Source organism: Gymnodraco acuticeps, unplaced genomic scaffold, assembly GCF_902827175.1.
Source record: "Gymnodraco acuticeps unplaced genomic scaffold, fGymAcu1.1, whole genome shotgun sequence".
Taxonomy (NCBI): domain Eukaryota; kingdom Metazoa; phylum Chordata; class Actinopteri; order Perciformes; family Bathydraconidae; genus Gymnodraco; species Gymnodraco acuticeps.
In genome coordinates, this window is record NW_022990940.1 from 3,251,580 (window position 1) to 3,273,311 (window position 21,732).

A 21,732-nucleotide genomic window follows, 5' to 3' on the forward strand; every position below is an offset into this window, starting at 1 on the left:
ATCCAGTGGGTATAAGCGTATATCAATATAACCAGTAGGAGGCCATTAATGAGTGGAGTGATTTTGATAGACCGGCTTTACTTTAAGACAAGAAGGTTATTGAAGATTTGTGTAGTGTTTTCTGTGTTACACTTAGTGGACAGTCCCTGCAAACTTGTCTTTCCTCCGGTTGCAGATAGAGAGCAATGTTCTTACATTGCTCTCGGAGGACTTATTAATGAAAAATAGTTTGTTGCTCGTTGTCTACCTTACTTATTGTCAGGAGACTTTGTTGTATTTTAACAACAAGTTTAAGAGTTGGAGTCGTCAAGAACTAATAAATAACTACCTTTTAACCAAATTGATCTATAAAAACGAACCCTTTAAGAGGTTAAGGACACAATGTCCTTTTTTATTTTGTATTATGATTTGTGGATGCAAAACCTCTGCAGTCGAATGATTCTTTTATGTATAAATTTGTGTTCAGTGTTTTACAATCGAGAGAATTACGAGAAAGTAATGTGTCTTCAAGTAACATCTCAAAATATGATTAGTAGTAAATGCAATTCGTCGGATGAATGTTGTTTCCATTTACAACTTTAGATTGATTTATTTTATGTTGATGACGTCATTTCCCCAAAGCTACAAACCACTATTAAACCAGCGAATGGACGCATCTTTGTATGACCTCAATGTCAGTCGTACGTTAACTATCTATCTGTTGTTTACTAACGAATGCCTTATTTTAAAACATTTAAATAAAACTTAAACAATTTGCAGGTGCACACTGACGCAAATGTAGAGATTCCGCATTACGTCATCGCCAGTCCACACATTGGAGGCAAGTGCTGCCTCTGTTCTCCTCAACCAGTACGCTACCCGAAAATGTCCACAATACAAGCTTTTGCAGGAGAGCGGCACCAGATCTGCCGCTTCGTGCAGTGATGCAGCACCCTACACCAAAGAAACCCTGATCGCTCTGCACATACACGACCGGCTATCGGATCCCTGGATGGAAAATAGTGATGTTGCATGACATGCCTCGAAATAAATGGTGGTAAGTCGTGTGCAAGTGCGCTGTTGCAGCTGCTATGGAGTACTGCGACCTTAACCTACTTTGTCCCACTGGGGGAAATTAGTTACCCCGATCAAGTTTCAGCGATAACAAATGGGGATGTGCGAGGTTAGACACATCAGAAAAGGGGTCGTGTATGCTGGCAGATATTTGTGAAACAATGGGACCTTTGTGTCGCGAACACACAGGTGTCTCTGGAGTGAAAGGTGATGTCTGAGCTGAGTAGGTAGCCTACTATAATGTGCCTGTTGCCTTTATCGCTGTCCTTTTACCTGTGGACTGTAATGCCTTGGTGAAATGTAAAAGGTTTTCCTAATGTCAAGAGGGCAACTGGACACTTTTCTATTCCCAGGCTTACATCTCTTTTCAAGCTTGTGATTGAAATGCAAATGTAACTCCATTCCATCACACATTTGCACAAGAAAACCTTCCATTAAATCTTTGATTGCAATATTTTTGAAACTTTAAAGAAGTAACATAGTTTTAGTTTGTGCAGAGAAAACTCTATTGTAAACAAAATCACAGCAGAACCAGCAAACCGTAAATCTGTACTCTCATTCAACGTCAGGATCCTACAGTTTTGGCCTTTTTGAAGCTGAAACCATGGTGATCATCAGCAGGGGACAGAGAGCAGAGGGCCCTCCTGCAGATATCCCATGCTGGTACCAGATAGGAGGAGAAAGCAGTTTTACCTATACCTTCACAGCATTTACTACAACACTAAAGCACAACATGTCTGTGCTGAGCTCTAACTGATTAACCTTAAGTCAATGGCACAGGTCTTTTATTCCCGTCAGGGGATGGGATTCAGATGCCAGTGTAGTTTTTAGTATCATGATGTAAAAATAACTCCAGTGCTAACAGCTGCGATGTACCGAGCCGGCCAAACACAGATTGCTCTATAACTCAAGTAAGTGCTAGTTTTGGAAATGTTGCATGGCAATATGTTCCCAGTGGATCAAGGAAGATATAAATTAACAGCACTGTCCACTATGTTTTATTGCACTGCTACAGAAATAGACTCCTTATATAAATAACTGAATAATAAGGCATTTCTGTAGTTGAATATTTATCCCACAGAAGTTTGTGAAGCATTTAAAAGGTTGTTTTGGCAGTGCTCGGCCATACCAGTCTGAATGTTTATGGTATGCGATGATTTGTTCTTTTATGGGCAGTTATTTCCTAAAGCTGCCAATGTGACAGTGCCACAGAGAGAGAGTGATGTGAGCTGGGCACAAGCCAGGAATGAGGTTTGGGGTCTGCAACTAGAGAGCCAGTAAAGCCGTACAAGAATGTGGAGCCTTCTCATTTGTAGTTAAAGATAGAGACAGGACAAGCTGTATCCTAGCTGGTAGTTTCTAATTTCAGATATCTTCAGTCGTCCATTTGGGCTTCTTTTGTGGTAATGTTTCCTTGTTAGAAAAGAGTTATTGTTGTGTACGATTGTTTCTAGAAGGAGGACTTGGCTTTGTAATAACTTTCAAGCTCAGGCGTAGGAAAAGGAATACGAGAATGGTGCTTTATGAAAGGTATGTTGATGATCTTACTCCCCCTCAACACCGTACACTATGTGTTGGCTGTGCTGGTTTAATATCTGCTTTTGCGATAGATTGTATCCATCTCGTTATTTCTGAGACTGAAAACAGAGCCCAGAAGGTCACATATCTGGCACTCAGGATGTGTTTTGCTTGTGATGTGCAAAGAATATCAATGCTTATCCATGAAATAGTATATATTTGTACACATTCTCTCACTAATGAACAGGCTTTTAAATGTATTACTTTAAAGATGACATTATACATGCTGTTAGCGGTAATACATTGAGGTGCTTGTACTTTACTTAAGTATTTTCACATTACGCTATACTTTATACTTTTACTCCACTACATTTAGTAGGCAAATGTTGTACTTTTTACTCCACTACATTTATTTTACATATTTAGTTATTAGTTACTCTGCAGATTTAGGTGATACGAAATTAAAATCGACACTCATTATTATATATTATTATAAGTTAAGCTAATAAACACATAAATGCACCAACAATGTTAATAAAATAATTATAAAATATATTTTGCCTAAAATGTCTGAGCATAACAAGTCATTTTACTTTTGGTACTTAACGTATTTTTTTTATGATAATACTTTTACTTAAGTACAATTCTTAATGCAAGACTTTTACTTGTAACAGAGTATTTTTACACTGTAATATTGTTACTTTTACTTAAATCAATAATCTGAGTACTTCTTCTACCTCTGTCAGTTATTGCTTTGTATAAATCTAACAACCTTTTATCTAATTCAGACAATTTAAATTATTTTATTGATGTTTTGCTATTTCTTGTCATAATGATTATGTGGTTAATATTTGCCATAGTTTCTGCAATGCTGTGAGATGATTTCCTCAAACACAGCACTTGATTCGGTAATTCCAGGTCAATTGATAAGCTTAATCTTTTCCCTCTTAAAGTGGATTTCAGAGATTCCTATAGCTCCATAAATGACTGCCGATACTGACTGAACCAGAGGGGGGGGGGGAGAGTTTGCTGCTGCTGCTTGCTTTTTAACTCTAGGGGAATTCTAATTTCCACACCATGGGTTTCTTCAGCATAATATTTGGGTATACCAATTAATGTCATGTAAGTAATTTGAAATATGACGCCTGCATGATCGACTTTGCAGAAAGAGTGTTTTTGAAACCACTCGCCCAATAAGTGCCACTGTGCTCTCTCATCCCACCGCGCATTTATTGCACAAAAGATATTTACGAGTAAAAAAAACTCTTTAAACTTTGTGTGTGTGTGTGTGTGTGTGTGTGTGTGTGTGTGTGTGTGTGTGTGTGTGTGTGTGTGTGTGTGTGTGTGTGTGTGTGTGTGTGTGTGTGTGTGTGTGTGTGTGTGTGTGTGTGTGTGTGTGTGTGTGTGTGTGTGTGTGTGTGTGTGTGTGTGTGTGTGTGTGTGTGTGTGTGTGTGTGTGTGTGTGTGTGTGTGTGTGTGACTAGTACTATGTTTTTTTACGGACGGAGTGGCTGGGATCTTTGCTGCCATGGCAACAAACCACATGACTAGGTGTATTAGATTGCCTTGGACAGTGTGCAGCGAGGCATGGTGTGAGCTCTCTCTCTGCTACTCTGCCCCTTTGAAAGTCTTGTCCTTGTCTTACTTAAGTCTTTTTAGTATAGCCCCCCACCCTCCCTTACATGCATGTAAGCACTGCATTCAATTTGCAAATGTTCTTTTTAAAATAAACTGAAAAAGAGAGGTTCATTTGTATTATCCACGGCCTGATAAAGCTAAAATGGGGTCCTAGGGTTAAAATGTGTTGTGGGCCCCTGTTGTCCCACCATTTGGAATGTAATAGTTTGCTTTAAGTTATTTAATTAGGGATGAAATTCACAATGCAAGCACAATATATCTTAAACAGAAATAATGTACATTTAAAGTGAAACGACAAGATCTAGCTGTGACTTGTGAAATGGGCCTCATTTTATAACAGTACTTCTACTAGGTTAACCAAGTGGTGAGTGCTTTATAGATTCATTATGTACATGAGTTTAACAAATGTTGTTTTTTTTCAGATGTTTGTGGTTGCAATTTTACTATTGTACAGCACAAAGTCAAAAGTCAACACTGTACTTTCTGTACATGTAATTGAACCCTTATTTGCAGATGTACAGCATATACTCGGGAGTTTGCGGATATTTCATTTTTACATACATCAACACTGCCTGTAGACAAAGACATTTGTAATGTCAGCTACATATAGTAGGCCTTCATTAATCCTTATATCTATAATACAGCATCTTCACAAAACAGCTGAGTAAAAGAAGACATCTTATCATAATTGTATCCGGACTTTCAGTAAGACACAGCAGTTTGTTATTTACATATAATTAAAACACAGGATTTCCTATATTCTCTCACTAATGCTTCTGAAAATAAATGTTTGCAGTTAATTTAAACATAATTAAGCTTAAGCATTAGGATGTGCATATTCAGTGATGTATGCCTTAATGTGAACTGTTTCTGTGTATGAATTATCTGACATCAGTTTCTCTCCTCTGGTCAGAATGATTGAAGACGTCGGGGGGAGCGGTGACAACATGGCAGATCGAAGGCAACTGTTTGTGGAGATGAGTGAGTGCTCAGGGCCACGGCTCCGCCTGATCTATGTTTGTCTGTTTTTACTCACCGATCATAAACATGGCAAATTCTTGTCTGTAACTTTCTTACAAAAGCAAATATTATGAGGATCAAGTGCCAACACTCGTGTCAACCGGATTGATTTAAACCCTGACAGAGACACACCCTGTATGACCTCATGCTCTCTCCCATTTACACAGTGTGTAGAGGCTCACTGCTATGGAGACCCAAGATGTTCAATATCAGGTCAATAAGATATAGGGAAGTAAAATAAAGTGAGGATTGCAGACATAATATAACCATGAAATTGTATATGATCAATACGATATTTATTTTATTCTATTTGTTTTCATATTGCCATGTTTCCTAATGAGACCTTGTCCCAGTTTCTTACTACATACTTAAATCACAAATGAGAAAAAATAATGAAAGTCAATTTGCAGATAAAAATATAATGTATTTGTGTGCTGTGAGACACAATGCATTGCACACAGTGAGAACTTTGCCACAATGTCTATGCACTATCATTGACATTTCCGATGTCATTTAATGATGAGTAATCTTTCCTCAGGGGCTCTAGATTTGGACTCCATACGATTATCGACATACAGAACAGCATGCAAGCTCAGATTTGTGCAGAAGAAATGCAATTGTGAGTATGATGCATTGAACCTTTAACCTCATCACTTTGCACAAAATCCTCTGCATCCAAATATTTATATTCGTTTTCCCTGTTTCAGTGCATTTGGTTGACATTTGGAACATCATCGAGGCTTTCCGAGAGAATGGCATCAACAACATGGACCTCAGCGCCGACCTCTCAGTGGCTCGTCTAGAAGTCGTACTGTCTACAATTTTTTACCAGCTGAACAAACGCATGCCCACCACCCACCAGATTAATGTGGAGTACTCCATCAGCCTGCTGCTCAACTTCCTGCTGGCATCGTATGACCCGTGAGTAACGCATCACGTGATGTCTGCGACTGGTTGTGTACTTTCTCGTCTGAGGGTTTTGACGTGAGCTAATGTAGTGTGAAATGTGTCTCTGAAGTGTCTACCAAAGTGGAGTAAAAACACAGACTGTCTACTTTCATAATGTCACAACATGTTTGTGTATATTCTCAAAGCCAATTAAAAAATTGTTCAGATGATGTCATTTAATTGCCTTTTAAGGTTGATATGATTATGGGCCGTGACAGCTTTTTTTTTTTTTTTAAAGAACCTCTGACCATTATGTAAAATGTATTTGCTCTTTTTCAGGGAGGGCCATGGCAAGATATCTGTATTTGTTGTGAAGATGGCCGTAGCAACCATCTGTGGAGGGAAAATCCTGGATAAATTAAGATGTGAGCAAACAAAACCATCTTTATTTCACTTGTAATTGTGAAAAATTTAATTAAAATCACCCATTTTATCTGTGATAAATCAGCTTATTTTCTTCATACAGTTTCTATGTACAGTAAGTAATGTATTGCTTTGTATTTTCTAATGCAAACGTATTTGTTTCTGTATTTTCTATAACTCTGCCTGCTTAGCCTCTTGCTCATAAAGGAAGGAGCCGTACTGGCCTAGCTCTTCATGGCTGGTAGAAGTCATTATTCATTATCTGAAGGATAAGGTTTATTACATAATCTACAAAATCTATGGGTGTAGTCGCAATGGCTCGTGAAGGGAAAAAAAGGAGGACTATGTTGCTGATGTATTATAACAATTGATTTGAATAACTGCTTGTCTTTGATTTGTTTTCACAAATAAGTGGGATAATTGTATTGTGTTATGCTGTAATTAGCCGACTGTGGAGGCAACTGCCAATTAGTTTGATTCATTTGTGTAATGTCTCAGTGCGTTTTGTCCCAGATATTTTTTCCCAGATTTCGGATGCTGCTGGAATAATGGTGCACTCACAGTTTGACCAATTTCTGAGGGAGGTGCTCAAATTACCCATGGCGGTTTTTGAGGGACCTTCTTTTGGTTACACTGAACAAGCTGCAAGAACATGCTTTCCACAGGAGGTGAGGGTTCATTAACCACAGAGTGCATCTGTGATTGTTTTAGTATTGACGTTGTGGGGGATTTTTCCTGACGAATCATCTCCCTCTCCTCTGCAGAAAAAGGTCTCCCTCAATACATTCCTCGATACGTTGATGTCAGACCCGCCCCCTCAGTGTCTGGTGTGGTTACCTCTCATGCATCGGCTCGCTAACGTGGAGAACGGTAAAAATATACACACCAAAATATTTATAAATGTGAAGCTAGCACCTGGGGAGGATGTACAGTTCATGTTAGCATCCTAATCTTGAGTCAGTATACATAAGCAGTCATGCATCCAGTGAAGATGACCTATAGGGACCTTACACCCTCTTCATGACTGAGAGTGTGATGCACTTATGGTCACAAACCACCTCCATTTGAGGGGTCGAAACACAGTCAACATTTATACAACAATCTGGCATCCTGATCTATGTGTATTTGGTAAAAATGTAATTATCGTTGCCTTCAAGCCAGACTGAATTGCACATCTGTCCTTTAAATTATTGCAAATTAATCCCCCCTTCTCTTTGCAATGTGCAACATATCTGTGGGTTTAAACTCACATCTGTCTGTGTGAATGTGTGTGTCCATCTGTGTGTGTGACCCCGCCTCTCCTCCCTGCAGTCTTTCACCCGGTCGAGTGCTCCTACTGCCGTACTGAGAGTATGATGGGCTTCCGCTACCGCTGCCAGCAATGTCATAATTACCAGCTCTGTCAGGACTGCTTCTGGAGGGGGCATGCCAGCGGTTCCCATAGCAACCAGCATCAAATGAAGGAGTATACGTCATGGGTAAGGGATGGGATGAGGAGAGGGGCGGGCTGAGGGAGGTGTGTCTGCACTGGACCAGTCATTGTGGTGGGTTTTTTCCCCGTTCTGCTTCACCACAATGTAAAGATGCAGGTGGCAGTGTTGCTGTAATGTGTTTTTTCTGTTTCTCCCAGAAATCCCCTGCTAAGAAGTTATCCCATGCCCTCAGTAAGTCACTGAGCTGTGCATCCAGCAGAGAGCCTCTTCACCCCATGTTTCCAGAAATGCCAGAAAAACCTCTCAACCTCCATCATATTGTGTGAGTTGATCTGCTTTTCCTGACTTCTCTATCTGAGGGTTTCAAATGTTTGCTTTCCTCCCTCAGCTGATAATTATCTTGTAGCTGCATCGAAGTCTGAAGTGATTCCAGTCAATCTCTTGGGTCAACTGGTCAATGGGGCTTAATTATAGCCCAGGGGATGGCTGTGAACTGCAACACTGCTGCTACCTTTCCCTTGACTTGACTGATGTGTTATGAATAATGAAACGACAGACTACAGAAGCACACACTTTGTGCTATAGAAGGAGGGTATAAGGATTTATACAGTAATGCTCCTTCTGGGGGGAAAAACAACCCACCTTCCGTATTTATCTGTTTATCTTCAAATTGAAGGTAGTTGCCCTATTTTACAACCCTTAAACAGCCAAAATGATTCAGATTATTGAACTGAATGTCGGTTTGAGAGCCTGAACAATACTGTATTTATAAAGTATTTGTTTCAGTATCTGAAAGTAAAACAAATCTGATAATGATACCTATAAATGGATATCGTTTAACACATACACATAATAAATATTGAAACATTCTAAATTGAATTAGAACACATAATTGTGTCCGAGATATAGCTATTCAAGATATTTATATACTGAAAAATCAAAAAGACAAAAAATAGCAGTAACATGAAAATTAACAGAACATACATTTTGTTTCTTGTCTGTTTTGGTAAATGAGTGGAATTTGTAGTTGTAGTGTCTTTGCAATGATGGGCTGATTGTAATGAATCATTTTTATTATTTTTCTTGTTCTGCACTTTCCTCAGAGATACTTGGTGAGTTTGCTTTGATTATTTAACACGTCACTAAATGTGTCTTTGTACTTTATTGTGAGCGTAGATGTTAGTCCTTTGTTCTGTCTTCATCATATATAGTATATTGTGTAGTTCCATCAGCCCTAGCAAACTCACAGTCCCTGGTTTTCTGTTTGTCGATTTATGGATTAATTCCTCCATTCACTGCATGCTCTCATTGTTTACCACTCCCTTCCTAATGTATTATATCCTTATATATGTCTGACGGCGGGTCATCTACCCAAATAGAAATGTAGAGATTATAAAATGTAAAGAAATCAACCCGTTTTCTGTTTTCTGTCCAGGCCACCGAGACCATTGAACATCACCAGTGACTACTCATTCTCCAACTCCATGCCTACATCAGGGAACCCTTACTCCATCAAAAAGTGAGTACAGCCCCAACAATGGATGTCCTGGATTTGAAAGAAAATCTTTTCAGTTTACCACACTCCCTAAAGGCCCCATTCCCTGTAGACTCTGTGACCCACACTGTCTTTACTTCTTTCCTTTATTTTCCATTGTGTGTCTGTGTCTGTACATTTGTATATCCTCATGCCCCCTCTTCTTCTTTTTGATTCCTTGTGCTAAATGTAAATGGCTTACCTTACAGCAAGAGTAACAGTGTTAGGCAAAAAATACCTTTGACCGAGGCCGCTCCACATCTGTTTAGAGGGAGAGGGTAAGTCACACAGGTGTGCATCAAGAATGCCTTTGTAGCTCAAATGCATGTGTGAACTAATATAGGTCATAATCATAGGTCATAAACGTGAGTGCTGCTTATCCTCCTTAAGGAACCAGTTTTCTTATATAGGGTTGTATACATTGTTTTAATTGAGGGGCTTTTTCCCAAGAGGAAATCAAGGATGAAGCATGCATCATAAAAATCATTGGCAATTAGTTTGAAGAGACTGTTAGTAATTCCTTCACACAGAAATGGGAAATACTAACTGCCAGTTTCAAATATAAGCCGCTTTCAACGTTTCCCTTAATCTCCTCTAGACACCTTAGCATTTAAACTGTTTAATTTCTCAGGCTCGATGTTTATGATGTATTTGTTTGGGATTCATTTAATGTTTGTATTTTGGAAGGTAAAAGTATCAGGATTTTTCTCTTAGCCAACACTACTTTCATTCATTACTCAGGCTTGTAGAAAAACCTACAGATGTGAGGGTGAGGGTGGTTCTTTACGTTATGCTTGATTTTTTACTCTCTACAGTGACACACAAAAAACAGGGCTTTCAGAGATTTTTTGCAAAACAATGACTGAGAATACCTTATTACATTCCCCAACTTTATGGCAAGACTTTAGACTTTAAGCCGCTGGATTATGCAGTCTACAGATTTAATATTGCACTTATACAATAAAGCACAACAACCTTTGATAGACACATAAGAAATAACATTAAAACACAGATTGATGAAGAATTATCTAAATATAGTATATATATATATGGTTTAGGCCCACAATATTTCTTATGTAGACTTTCTGTTAAAGTTGCAGTAGCCAATATGTATATATCAACAATGGATTAAATGACTATGTGTTGTGTTAAAGGGGTTGCTCATAGTATCTTGAGGCCATCATGATGAGATGATGCTTTAGGTGGTATTTTTTATTTATTTAATGAGCTGTTTTGCTAGTAGCTTAGCGCTTTGGTAGCTTGCTGGTTAACATGTCAAAATGCTAATATATGAGCTTGGCTAGCTACAATTTGAAATACTTAAGAGCTAAGATTAAAGAAGCAAATAAATAACTAAAACATGTTTTACAAGAAAGCATGCAATTACTTATATTCATATTTTTTCCTCTCGATGTATTCATTATGCATTTCTTTGCTATTGCTGCTTTTTTAAGACATGTTATGGTCATAGCTCGCATTGACCCTGAATATTGTCAGTAGAAATGGTTGCTTTAGTAGTTTGTGATGCAGGTGGAATGCCTCTATAAATATTGGAGCTTCATCAAAAAGAATGTGCATGCATGACATATCTCGGGTGGCAGATTGTTTGGCTTACAAATAATGACTTAAATAGTTTTAATAACAGAGCATTGAGTGATTGAAGCTTAGAGAATGTAAACACAGAGCTTGTAGAGTCTTATTTTGCTGGGCATGTCCTTAATCGTGCTCCTAGCCTTCATCACTGCCGTCTCTCCCAAACATAACATGGCCTTCTTTCTCTCTAGTCACCCATGAATGGCGGCTTTTCAGCCACTCTCCTCCTCTTCTCCTGCGTTTTCTACTTTTCTCTCTCTGCTGCCTCTCCCCTCGTCTTTCTATTGTCACCTGTGTAATGTGGTGTTTTATGTTTTTTAAAACCCTGCACTGTTCCAGGTTGAACTACAACCTCGATGTTGCTGATAGACTTGCAGACGAACATGCTCTGATTGGTCTCTATGTGAAGCTACTTCAAAAGAACCCCATATCATGGTTAGTTTGGTGTGCCGCTGTGTTTGCCAAACAGCGGTGGAGACCCAGTGCTCTCCTGAATCGCCCGCTTTGCAAACCTTCCCCTTATCTAACCTCTTCTGAGTGTTAGAGCCCTAACGCTGCATGTTGTCAGCTTTACAGACTAGTCACCTCGACACTTGACCCTTCTGCTCAGCAGAAATTATAACTGATTTGTATCCAAAATGTCCATCTAGAGATCAGTATTATTTTTGGATTTAATACCAAGGTTAAATTATTTCTTAAAATACCTTGTAAGTATACACACGACTACACAACGTTTAATATTACACTTTTCTCAATCTTAAAATGTACATGTTGTTGTCTTTGCCTGAAATATGCATAAAAGTAAAAGTCTCGTGAAAAAAGTGTTATATTTGCAGCAATGGGAAGGTCATTTTAAAATGTAACGGCTAACAGATCACTTTTAACCACCTTACAAATGCAACAACTAATGTACGTTTTTGAATAACTTCGTCAAAGTTATCTTTCTTATTACATTCGATACTCTAACACGTTTAAAGCTTGGCAATAAAGTTTAATATTTGTAAAAACACAACTGTCAAACTTTTATGACATTTTATATATGCAACCACATATTGGATTGGAACAGAGCAACAAAATAAATGTAATATTTTACATAAAAGATTACGATAGAAAGCAACATATATTCAAATCTAACCCCTTACACCACTTTGTTTGTTGAAATGTATTTATTTTTGTTTTTTGTAATTATATAAGTCCATTATATGTACTGTAACTCTTTACTCCCAACACTATATTTTTTCAATAAAATTGTACAGCTCCGTATGTTAAGTGCAGATTAGGTAATTAATTGGTACCAAATGCTTTAAACACTTTTAGCATTTGTTTTCCTCAGATTCCTCTTTAATAGGTCATCTTTTAATGTGTTGGTAAAGCTGGTATATTTTTTTTGTAAAGCAAGACTGATGTGTTTAGATTTATATTTGTACCACTTGGAATATGACATATTCTGTGTTGTTTGTGTTTGTGTGCAATATTATACGTATGTGTGTGTTTTTGATTCTACTTGCATTGTCATTTATCACGTTATCTGTATTATATATCAGCCGCTCCCACATATGTTTCTGAGTGCATTTGTGTGCTTTTACTGAGAAACAGTTTCCTTTATCAGTGGTCAGATTGTATAAGCAACTCTTCTGTTCTTTAAATACAAATGATTTCTCTAGCTGTATTTGTATGTGATAATCCAACTTCAATCCCGCTTTTGTGGTTGACCATAAGTAGCTTAGCTTGATTACTCAGGCCTCTGCTGTGAAACGTCTGAAGCTCGCCTACCAAACAATTAATCTGACTTTTGATCAAATTAACTTTCTTGGATTTTTCCTGCATAGTTTGTATCGTACGTATATCTGTGTAGTAACTGTGTCCTGTTGTGACTCCATTTTCTTCTCGATCAGTTTGCTGGAGAGCAGTAGCTATCATGATGAAGAGCACAGTCTCATCGCCCGCTATGCTGCTAGACTGGCTGCTGATGCTGCGGTAAGATATATATTAATATATAAAAGACATTTATTGCTCACAATATCGTGGCATCTTTCATCTGAGTCCTCTGCCAAAAATCTGAGAGGATGGGTTAATGTATGCTGCCACTCCGCCTTCTGCCCTTTTATTGCACGATGATAAAGGAGATTTCAGGTGATGATCATTTCTAAGAAGAATTGTATGCTGGTTTATGTTCGGATCAGGTCTTGACGGATGGCTGGTGACTTGACTGTTTTATCCCCCCTGTGAGATATGAGATAAGGTATTGGATGAGGTAAAGCCAGCTCACGTGATGTCTCCTGCTCGGTTCTAACAGGCTCAGCAGCAGAGGATCCCCACAGACCTCCCCTATTCTCTGGATGCCAACAAACAGCAGAGGCAGCTCATCGCCGAGCTCGAGAGCAAAAACAGGTCAGGACGGCTGCTGGGGTGATGCTGTTCACTCCTTTTATGTTATCTCCTTCTTTCTTCATATTAATTACTGCAAAATCAAGATATTCACAAAAGATTCATGGTCTGACAAAATTAAAATACCTCAAGGTTAATTCAGCACTGAAAATAATCACTATTATTATTAGAAACCTTCATAATTAGCCTTTTTTACACAATTTATTTATAAAAAGTCGATTATTTTGTCCCATTTGCGCTTCAAACATACAACAAGAGGAATAACTACTCTTGGCGCCTTAATAAAATTGGTCTTCACAAAATAAAACTTTTTTAACTGGGGAAATGAATATATATATAATACGATTTTTTTTTAATGTAAACATAACTGGGAACATGCAAAGCAAGTCAAGGCAATTTATATACATTTTGACAATTCATACATGGCAGCAATTCAAAATAGCTTTACATATTGCTTAAAATAGGTACGTACATTTGTGAAATGGTTTGGATATAGAACTCATGCAAAGTCCAAGTATGATTTTGTTCAAAAGGATAAGATGTTATGAGTGGAATAGTGTAAGTGTAGACTTTTTTCCTACTCCTTTCGGACATGTAATGTTCATTTGTGCCGTTTTTTTATGTTTTTCACAAGATATTGTATGTGAGAGTGAGAGTGCTACACAGTATATTATCTCCATTTATAATTTATATATTCAATATTATTTACATTATATCCATTTTGTTTTATATTTATTTTTAAACCTATTTGTTACATTTTAAAAATAAATTAAATCTAGGAATTAATCTAGGAAAAAAACTAAAGAAAAGCAGACTTACAGTATCATTGAAAGTAACGGCAAGTTTAAATGACAGCAATAAATAATGGTGAATAATGAAGTGGAGACAAAAGTTCAATTACAGGCAACAGTGAACAAGTATGTAAGTTTTAATGCAGCCATCATTTATATTTTGTATTTAATATAAATACATGATGAATTACGTGGGCACTTGTTTATGGCATCTACTGTGGTGAGGAACACAAAGAGAAATATCACCCGACTGTGCCGTTCCCCTCAGCTCCACAGAGCTTTATTGGCTCATGGTCACACCGGCATCGAAGGAGCCATGGTTTATGTTGTTGGTAACATCTTTAATTTTCCTACAAGGCAACATATATGTTGGGCAAAGGTCCAAAGGGTCTTTCCCCCTGCTTGTTTGGCTTTCCAGGCCAGCATCCTTACTGTTTGAGTTTGCTCTTACTGTTAATTTTGGTGTCACAAGAGAGCTGTTTCTCAGGAAAAAAGTCAATAAAAAACGACTATACTCTAACCTGTCCTACATCGAATAGCAGACAGACAAAGCTACCAACAAGTTTGTGAACATAGTAAAGTATTGAGAAGCTAAACAGCCAGATACTTCCTTCAGGAGTAAAAAAGAAACTGCTGAAAAGAGCAAAGCTTTCATAAATCTAGGGACATAAACCAATAGTGCTCTCTCTGCTCTAACAGATGTGATCAAATGTTGTATTCTCAGCTTGTTTCCGATGCCCCCGAGTGTCCAAAAAAAAATCACTTACTGCAGATTTATACATACAGTACAGTAAGCTGCTTTGTGTTTTTATAATTCTAAACTGTATAACTTTACATCTCGTAATGGCAAACTCCACTCTTATAAATACTTTTGAAACCTATCTATTTCAATTCAGTATTTATTTACATGTAACATTGTTAATTTTTTAAATATTGCATTTATTTTCTTTTATTCATCAGAGTTTTTTCATCCTTATTTTTATTCTCTGGAAGTTGTTCCAAGATTATGCAGCACAGTAGCAACGTGCAGCTTCCCAGTTTGTTCAGATGTCTGATTTATAACCTGCTCTTATTTGTGTTTGTGCCTGTCACAGAGACATCCTGCAGGAAATCCAGCGGCTGCGCATTCAGCATGAGGAGGCCTCCCAGCTGCCGCCTGACAGGGGTCAGCAGAACCCCACCCTCCTGACTGAGCTACGACTTCTCAGGTAGCTCTGCGTCCTTTTAATCCTCACGATGCTGTGCGTTTATACAGACACTTTAGCTTAGGCTGCAGCAGAACTAATATTGTAATTAATTTCCTACAGCAGTCTACAGATATTTCTGATGCGACAGTATGGTATCATCACGCTGTACAACTTGTTTCCTCTGCTAGGCAACGCAAAGATGAGCTGGAACAAAGAATGTCGACTCTGCAGGAGAGTCGCAGGGAGCTCATGGTGCAGCTGGAGCAGCTAATGATGCTTCTCAAGGTACTACAGACGAGCCTTTCATCTCTCTGACTTCACAGCGCTGTAATACAGAGCGCAGATAAGACGCCTTCATAATTACCAAGCAAACATATATTCTGGTTCTTGTAGGGAGAAATAAGTTTGATGATTTTGCTTTTTGGCCAGATTCAGCTCTGTTGCAGTTAAGGTTTGCATGTTTATTTAAATGGACACGTGTGTCGTAGGTTGTTTTTTATTTGGAGGCAGGTGGAGAGCATATGATGGATTCCACTTGTATTACAATTTCTCACAGCTGTGTCGGCTCACTACAGCTAAAGCAAACGTTGCACTTTGCAGATGTCAGCAGTAGCCTAACATGTCCATTAGAGGGCGTACATCTGTACAAGTCAACCTCGGTTGAGGCATATTATGCAATTTTTTTACAGTCAAAATAAAAACTACAGGACACTCATTTATATTTAAAATGTTGAGCTATTTATTAAATATCTTCTGCTCTGTGTTTTTCTATTTATCAACTACATCCTTTAGGCCTGTTAAACTAACCCTTACCGTGTTCAGAAACATGTATATTCTAGGTGATGTTCTGTGTCAGTCATTCAAGTGATTTGTGAATAACAATAGGCTATAATTCTGTGTTTTGGTCTTTGCTACACGAGCCATCTTTAACATATTCTTTTGTAAATCATGTCACATATGTTAACTATGTTATCCAAGAGTCAATAGTCCAGACAGATGCTTTTAGAAGCAGGATATTAAGTTTAGGATTATGCTCCATCACACCCTGTAAAACGACATGTCTAGCCTTCCTCTAAGGAGGATATCCTTTTGGTGCGATAATGTCTTCTGCAGTCAAGAAGACAGGAGGTCCTCAAAGCCTACATAAACTGCTCACTATACTGTCTTCAGTGGGGGGGATATCAATCTAATTAAGCTAAAAGGATCAATGCTAATCCATTAAACTTGCACGAGGAAGCCACATGCTTGTCAAGTCTTGGAGGATTACTGATTGGATTTTCTTTGGGAAATACTCAATGCAATATTGTGGTTTCTTTCATGAGTCGTAAAATATTGTTTTTCAGTTGGAGGAGGAACGGCAACAAGCTGTAAGTGTGAAACTGTGAAGCAGAAAGTGGCTGAAACTGGACTTGGATTCAAAATGATTGCATGTTGGGAATAAACTATTTGCTGTTTTGAAAACTTTATTTGAATTTGGAAATACATGGTGTTGAACAGCAGGCATTAACTCGTGGTTTGTTCTGTGGGAACAATTGGAAGATTTGAAAGAAGATCTGCTCGTGAAAAGTGCTGACATAACAGAAACTGCATCTTAATGACTAAATAACATTTCTAACATGTGTGTAATATATTTAACTAATAAAGCTAATGCGTTTTACTTTTAGGACAACTAAGCTTCTCTTACAGTTGGATGTAATGGTTTGTTGCTGTATTTTGGAGTTTTAATAGATTTGTGTTGCTGTGATCTGAACACTTAAGATGAACATTTTTTTGTTGCATTTCTTGCAAAAGGATTTATTTGATAAGAAACCTTTTGATTAGGATTGTATGTTTCTTACAGTCTTAACGTAACAGCATGGGTTTCTCTGTTAACAATGCCAATAGTGTGGCATTAGTCAGCTCTGAAATGATAAATAATAATCAAATGTCCTCAATGTGTTGCAGACTCAGGGTACCGGCTCTCAACGCTCTTCCCCCAGCCACACCATTAGCCGGTCGATCCCCACCCCGATCCACTCGGACTCCGCCGGCACGACACCGACTCACACACCTCAGGACTCACTCATGGGCGTGGGAGGGGATGTTCAGGAGGCCTTCGCTCAGGGTAACACACAAAAGCATTCATTTGCATTCATATTTAATGATTTAAGGATGAGTGGAAGCAACACTTTTTATTTTGTTTTTTTAAAGGTCCGAGGAGAAATTTGAGAAACGACCTCCTCATTGCTGCTGATTCCATCACCAACACAATGTCTTCGCTGGTTAAGGAACTCAATTCAGGTAAAAAATGAATTTTAACAAGTTGGGTTTGCTTTTTACATGTTGAGACGACCTCGGTTTTAAAATGTATTTTTCTTACAGAAGGTGGAAGTGAGACTGAGAGCACTGCAGATTCAGACTTTGGGCGCAGTGACCTTTTGGCCGCAACCTCTTCAGATCCCTTCACATATAAAACAAGGTATTACTGTGGGATGTCTCATCAATGATTCATAACAAGTACTAGTTGTTGTCTTCTACAGTTTAGCTCATCCATTGTTGCTGCTTAAGCTCTGAAACTGCTCTGGCACTCTCTGTTGCCAGCTTTGCTTCGTTTCATAGAGACATGTGATCATTGAGGATATTTAGCAAATGTTGCCACCTTTTAAACTAAACTTAAAATTGTTACTCTGCCATCTTGTGCACAAAACTATTTCTTAATTTTGAACGGACATTTCATTTAATACTAATATTATAAACACAAGCTTTTAAATCTTCCAACTTCTAAGATTTCATAGGTGCTTGATGTGAATATATGTTTGTGAATTAGTTTTTATCACAATATCTTGTGCATAATGGAAAGATATCAATTTTCTTCAAATCTAGTAAGTACATTTCTTCTTATTGTGTTAATAATATTATTATAAATATATTATAATTTACCTTCCCCAAAAACAGCATGAAGATATATTGCCTATGGAGAATTGTGTGATTTATATTAATTATACGATATTACAAGTTGGTGTTCAGACTTGAAAATTGTTTTCCTATTGTTGTTGTTTTCTGTCACAATACCTTCAGTTTTCAGGAAGACGTCTGATCTTATGTCTTGTTTTAAAATGTGTGTTATCCATCACAGTCGTGTCAGCGCAGCAGAGGAGAGTTATGAGAGCGATCTGGATCAGCTGCTGGAGGACGAGCTCCAGCTGGAGGAGCTGATGAAGCACAGGCAGGAACCAGAGAAAGCCTGCATGGTGAGTTTTAGCTTTGCAAGGCAAAAATGGTATGAGAAAGTTGCAATATGTGTCTTTTTCAATAATGAAATAGCTCCTTCTCAATACTTCTTCTAACTTGATACGTTTGTTTTGAAATTGTTGTACAGGTGACACTGCAGCAGTGACAGTGCTAGCTCAGGTTCCTGGTAAGTATCTAAAATAACATAATCAAATAAAATGTCGTTACTGTATGTCCTCCTCTGTGAAAAATCTATGGATGTTTTTCCAGATTTACGCATTTTTCTTCCTAGTAATATTTTGCATAGCATTTTTTCCTTGAAAGCCCATAAATAATGATAACATGGAGTTACCAGTACTTTAACATGGTTTGTCCAAGGAAGAGGCCTGACAAAAACATATGGCAATATATTAAAAATGCATATGGATGACAGATTATATTCCCCGAAGATTAAAAGAAATCAATCAGAACCGATTTTACAGTTCGCCATTTTTAAAATGTTCAAATCCTGGGCAACGGACACCTTTCTGATCATAGGTCTCGACAATAAAGATATAGCAGACAAAGGATGCATATAGTAATGCCACATCCAACATATTCCTTTAAAACAAAACTATGATTATGTCAAATTAATACACTTTTAATTTCATTCTAAGGCTAGTTTATTTAAATAGCACATTTTCAGACACAAAGACAATTCAAAGTGCTTTACATAGGGATTAACACGTAATAATTCAAAACAAAAAGGGATAAAAAAATGGCTGCAGCAAAAAGCGCTAAAGTGCAATGATAAAGCACAGTTCTCTGGATAGGCAGCATCACAAAGAAAGGTTTTAAATCTTGATTTACAATCACTCAAGGTGTACCACAGATTTTCAGGTAGTTTGTTCCAGGTTTGCGGCGCATAGAAGCTAAAAGCTGCCTCAGCAAATGTAGTTCTAGCATGGAGCGCCAACAATAGTCAACCGTAAAGAAAATATTTGACCAATTTTTTTTATTCACAATGAAAACAATTTTTTTTTTTTGTACGCTTAACAGGAGAGCAATATGAAAAGCAACAATAGTAGAAGACACTGGAGGAGACGACACTGGGCCGACAGGACTGAGCACTGAAGACATGAAGAATTTAAGTGGCTGAATCCAACCATAGAATACGTTTATGTAAAGAAATATTTTTTAAACAACCACATATTTAAGGTAATACTGTGAGCTGATATAAAGAGATTAGTTAGTGGGCTGTCTATTACACCACAGGTGCCATAAAAACCCATGACTTTGGGGTCTTTTTCTTTATTTTCTTTTTTGTGAAGTGTTAAGCAAATGTTCAACACTTCAAATTCTCCTGTTTCTGCAAAACAGTTAATCACATATAAGTGTTTGTCTTCTGATTTAAAAAATAAACCTGCGTTGGAGTCTAAGTTATAGTTCAAATGTGCATTATTTTATAAATGTATAAATCCAGATTCAACGAGTAGTCCATAGATTTCTTACGGTTTCTGTCGAGTGTTTTTGGAGCAGGCCAATCTGATAAGTTTGTTTTATTTTATACATTAGTTATTATAATGCACACATGCCTTAGCTGATTGGATGACCTCTGAAAGGAGCTCATTCAAACCGTCAATGCAGCATGTAGCGAACAACAAAACCTGCTTAGCAGAAATTCTAGTTGTATTCACTGGACAAATGAGGTAAAGCTCATTAAATCTGATGCTGAGAAGGGATTGTATCCAAATATATGTACACATATAAACTGTCACTTAAATACACTATCTAGATTGATGTGTTTTAAAATCTGGTTAAAGACACAGAGACTTTGAAATAACTCAAATGTTAAGGTTTACACCGGTGAGGGCTTTGAACAAACTGTGTTTTACTATCAACGGTTTATGATTTAATGTTCAATCATTTTCCATTGTTTCATGTTATCGTTGATGCTCTCACAAAAAAAACCTCTGTGTGACTTGCACACCAAACATACACACACGTGTGAGTGTGTGTGTGAAACTTTACTCAGTCACTTTGGGAAAAGTGGCAAGCCAATCTAAAATCATAAATGTGTGAAATATATCTAGTTTGATTTTTGAGCAAGTTCATAGCAGTGATTTTGCATGGTGGTGATGCATAATAAAGTGTTGACACAATATCACAATTTTTGCCTATGAACTCCTTTTCTCTTCCTTTTCCCATTCCAGACCGGCACACTTCAATTGGCTTGGTTTGGCAGTGCACATTTATTATCTGTCATAAATGCACTGTTGGCTGCCCTCAACCTATTGTCTATAATTCATCACATAGACCCACCATCTGAGGTAACATAAAAGCAGCCATCCAGCACTGAATCTCACAGCATGTGAATATTAGGAGGGAGGATTTTACTCTCAGGCTCAGGCAATATTATCAGCATATGAATAACAAATGTGTGTCTTTATTCTTAATATCATTACTACTACTACAAGCTACTACCACAAGCCCGTCCTTAGCACATGTAAATACAGTTGTTCTATTTACAAGATAGACCAACAGTGTCCTTCCCCAGGTATTTGCATAATTTAATATCTACTTCCTTTGTTTATCTCCTCTATGTTGTGTCTAGACTACTGTATCAGTACAGTCAGCAAAGCAGCTATAAGAGAGATTCATTTCATACCAAGCCTCTACCAAATATATTTAGTCTTTTATCCAGTGCATTACTGCGCCCTGGTGTTCAAACAGGAGGAATGCAGTTGTGCCAGCACAGCAGCTAAACATCAGAGGAGAACTTGGTGCACTTTTTCCTTGCTTAGAATTTGGATGATCTAAAATAAATAAATAGGAAGCGTACTCTTTTAAAGAAATCTTGAGTTTGCTGGATCAGAAAGGCCCTTAGACTTCATATGGATTTTTTTAGACAGGAATTTAAAACCAGTTCACACATAATGCCCATATTTAAAAAGAAAAGGACAATCACAAAAATAAAAATCGCAAAAGGTAACCTTTGCAATACACAAGTTTTGTCTGACAAAGTCACAAAAATACTCACATATTCAACTTTAAATCATAAAAAACACAGACAGAGC

General features: G+C 37.7%; 1 protein-coding gene across 11 annotated transcripts; it reads left to right on the forward strand.

Moving 5' to 3' along the window:
• Positions 1 to 781: 781 nt before the first annotated feature.
• Positions 782 to 20,825, forward strand: dtna (dystrobrevin, alpha). Of its 11 annotated transcripts, none has more exons than XM_034234517.1 (24): positions 782 to 1,036; positions 5,123 to 5,190; positions 5,768 to 5,848; positions 5,937 to 6,150; positions 6,457 to 6,542; positions 7,054 to 7,208; positions 7,305 to 7,410; positions 7,852 to 8,018; positions 8,171 to 8,295; positions 9,077 to 9,085; positions 9,409 to 9,492; positions 9,717 to 9,785; positions 11,440 to 11,535; positions 12,996 to 13,077; positions 13,397 to 13,491; positions 15,374 to 15,487; positions 15,655 to 15,751; positions 16,810 to 16,833; positions 17,411 to 17,570; positions 17,657 to 17,746; positions 17,828 to 17,924; positions 18,582 to 18,696; positions 18,825 to 18,863; positions 19,715 to 20,825. In XM_034234517.1, exons 2-23 carry the CDS (start codon positions 5,124 to 5,126, stop codon positions 18,840 to 18,842), a joined length of 2,151 nt encoding a protein of 716 aa, XP_034090408.1. In that variant the 5' UTR covers positions 782 to 1,036; position 5,123; the 3' UTR covers positions 18,843 to 18,863; positions 19,715 to 20,825. The 11 variants fall into 11 exon arrangements, with proteins under 11 accessions (XP_034090408.1, XP_034090406.1, XP_034090417.1 ...); XM_034234515.1 differs by lacking the exon at positions 782 to 1,036 and adding an exon at positions 2,316 to 2,583; XM_034234519.1 differs by lacking the exons at positions 782 to 1,036; positions 16,810 to 16,833 and adding an exon at positions 2,567 to 2,583.
• Positions 20,826 to 21,732: the final 907 nt, after the last annotated feature.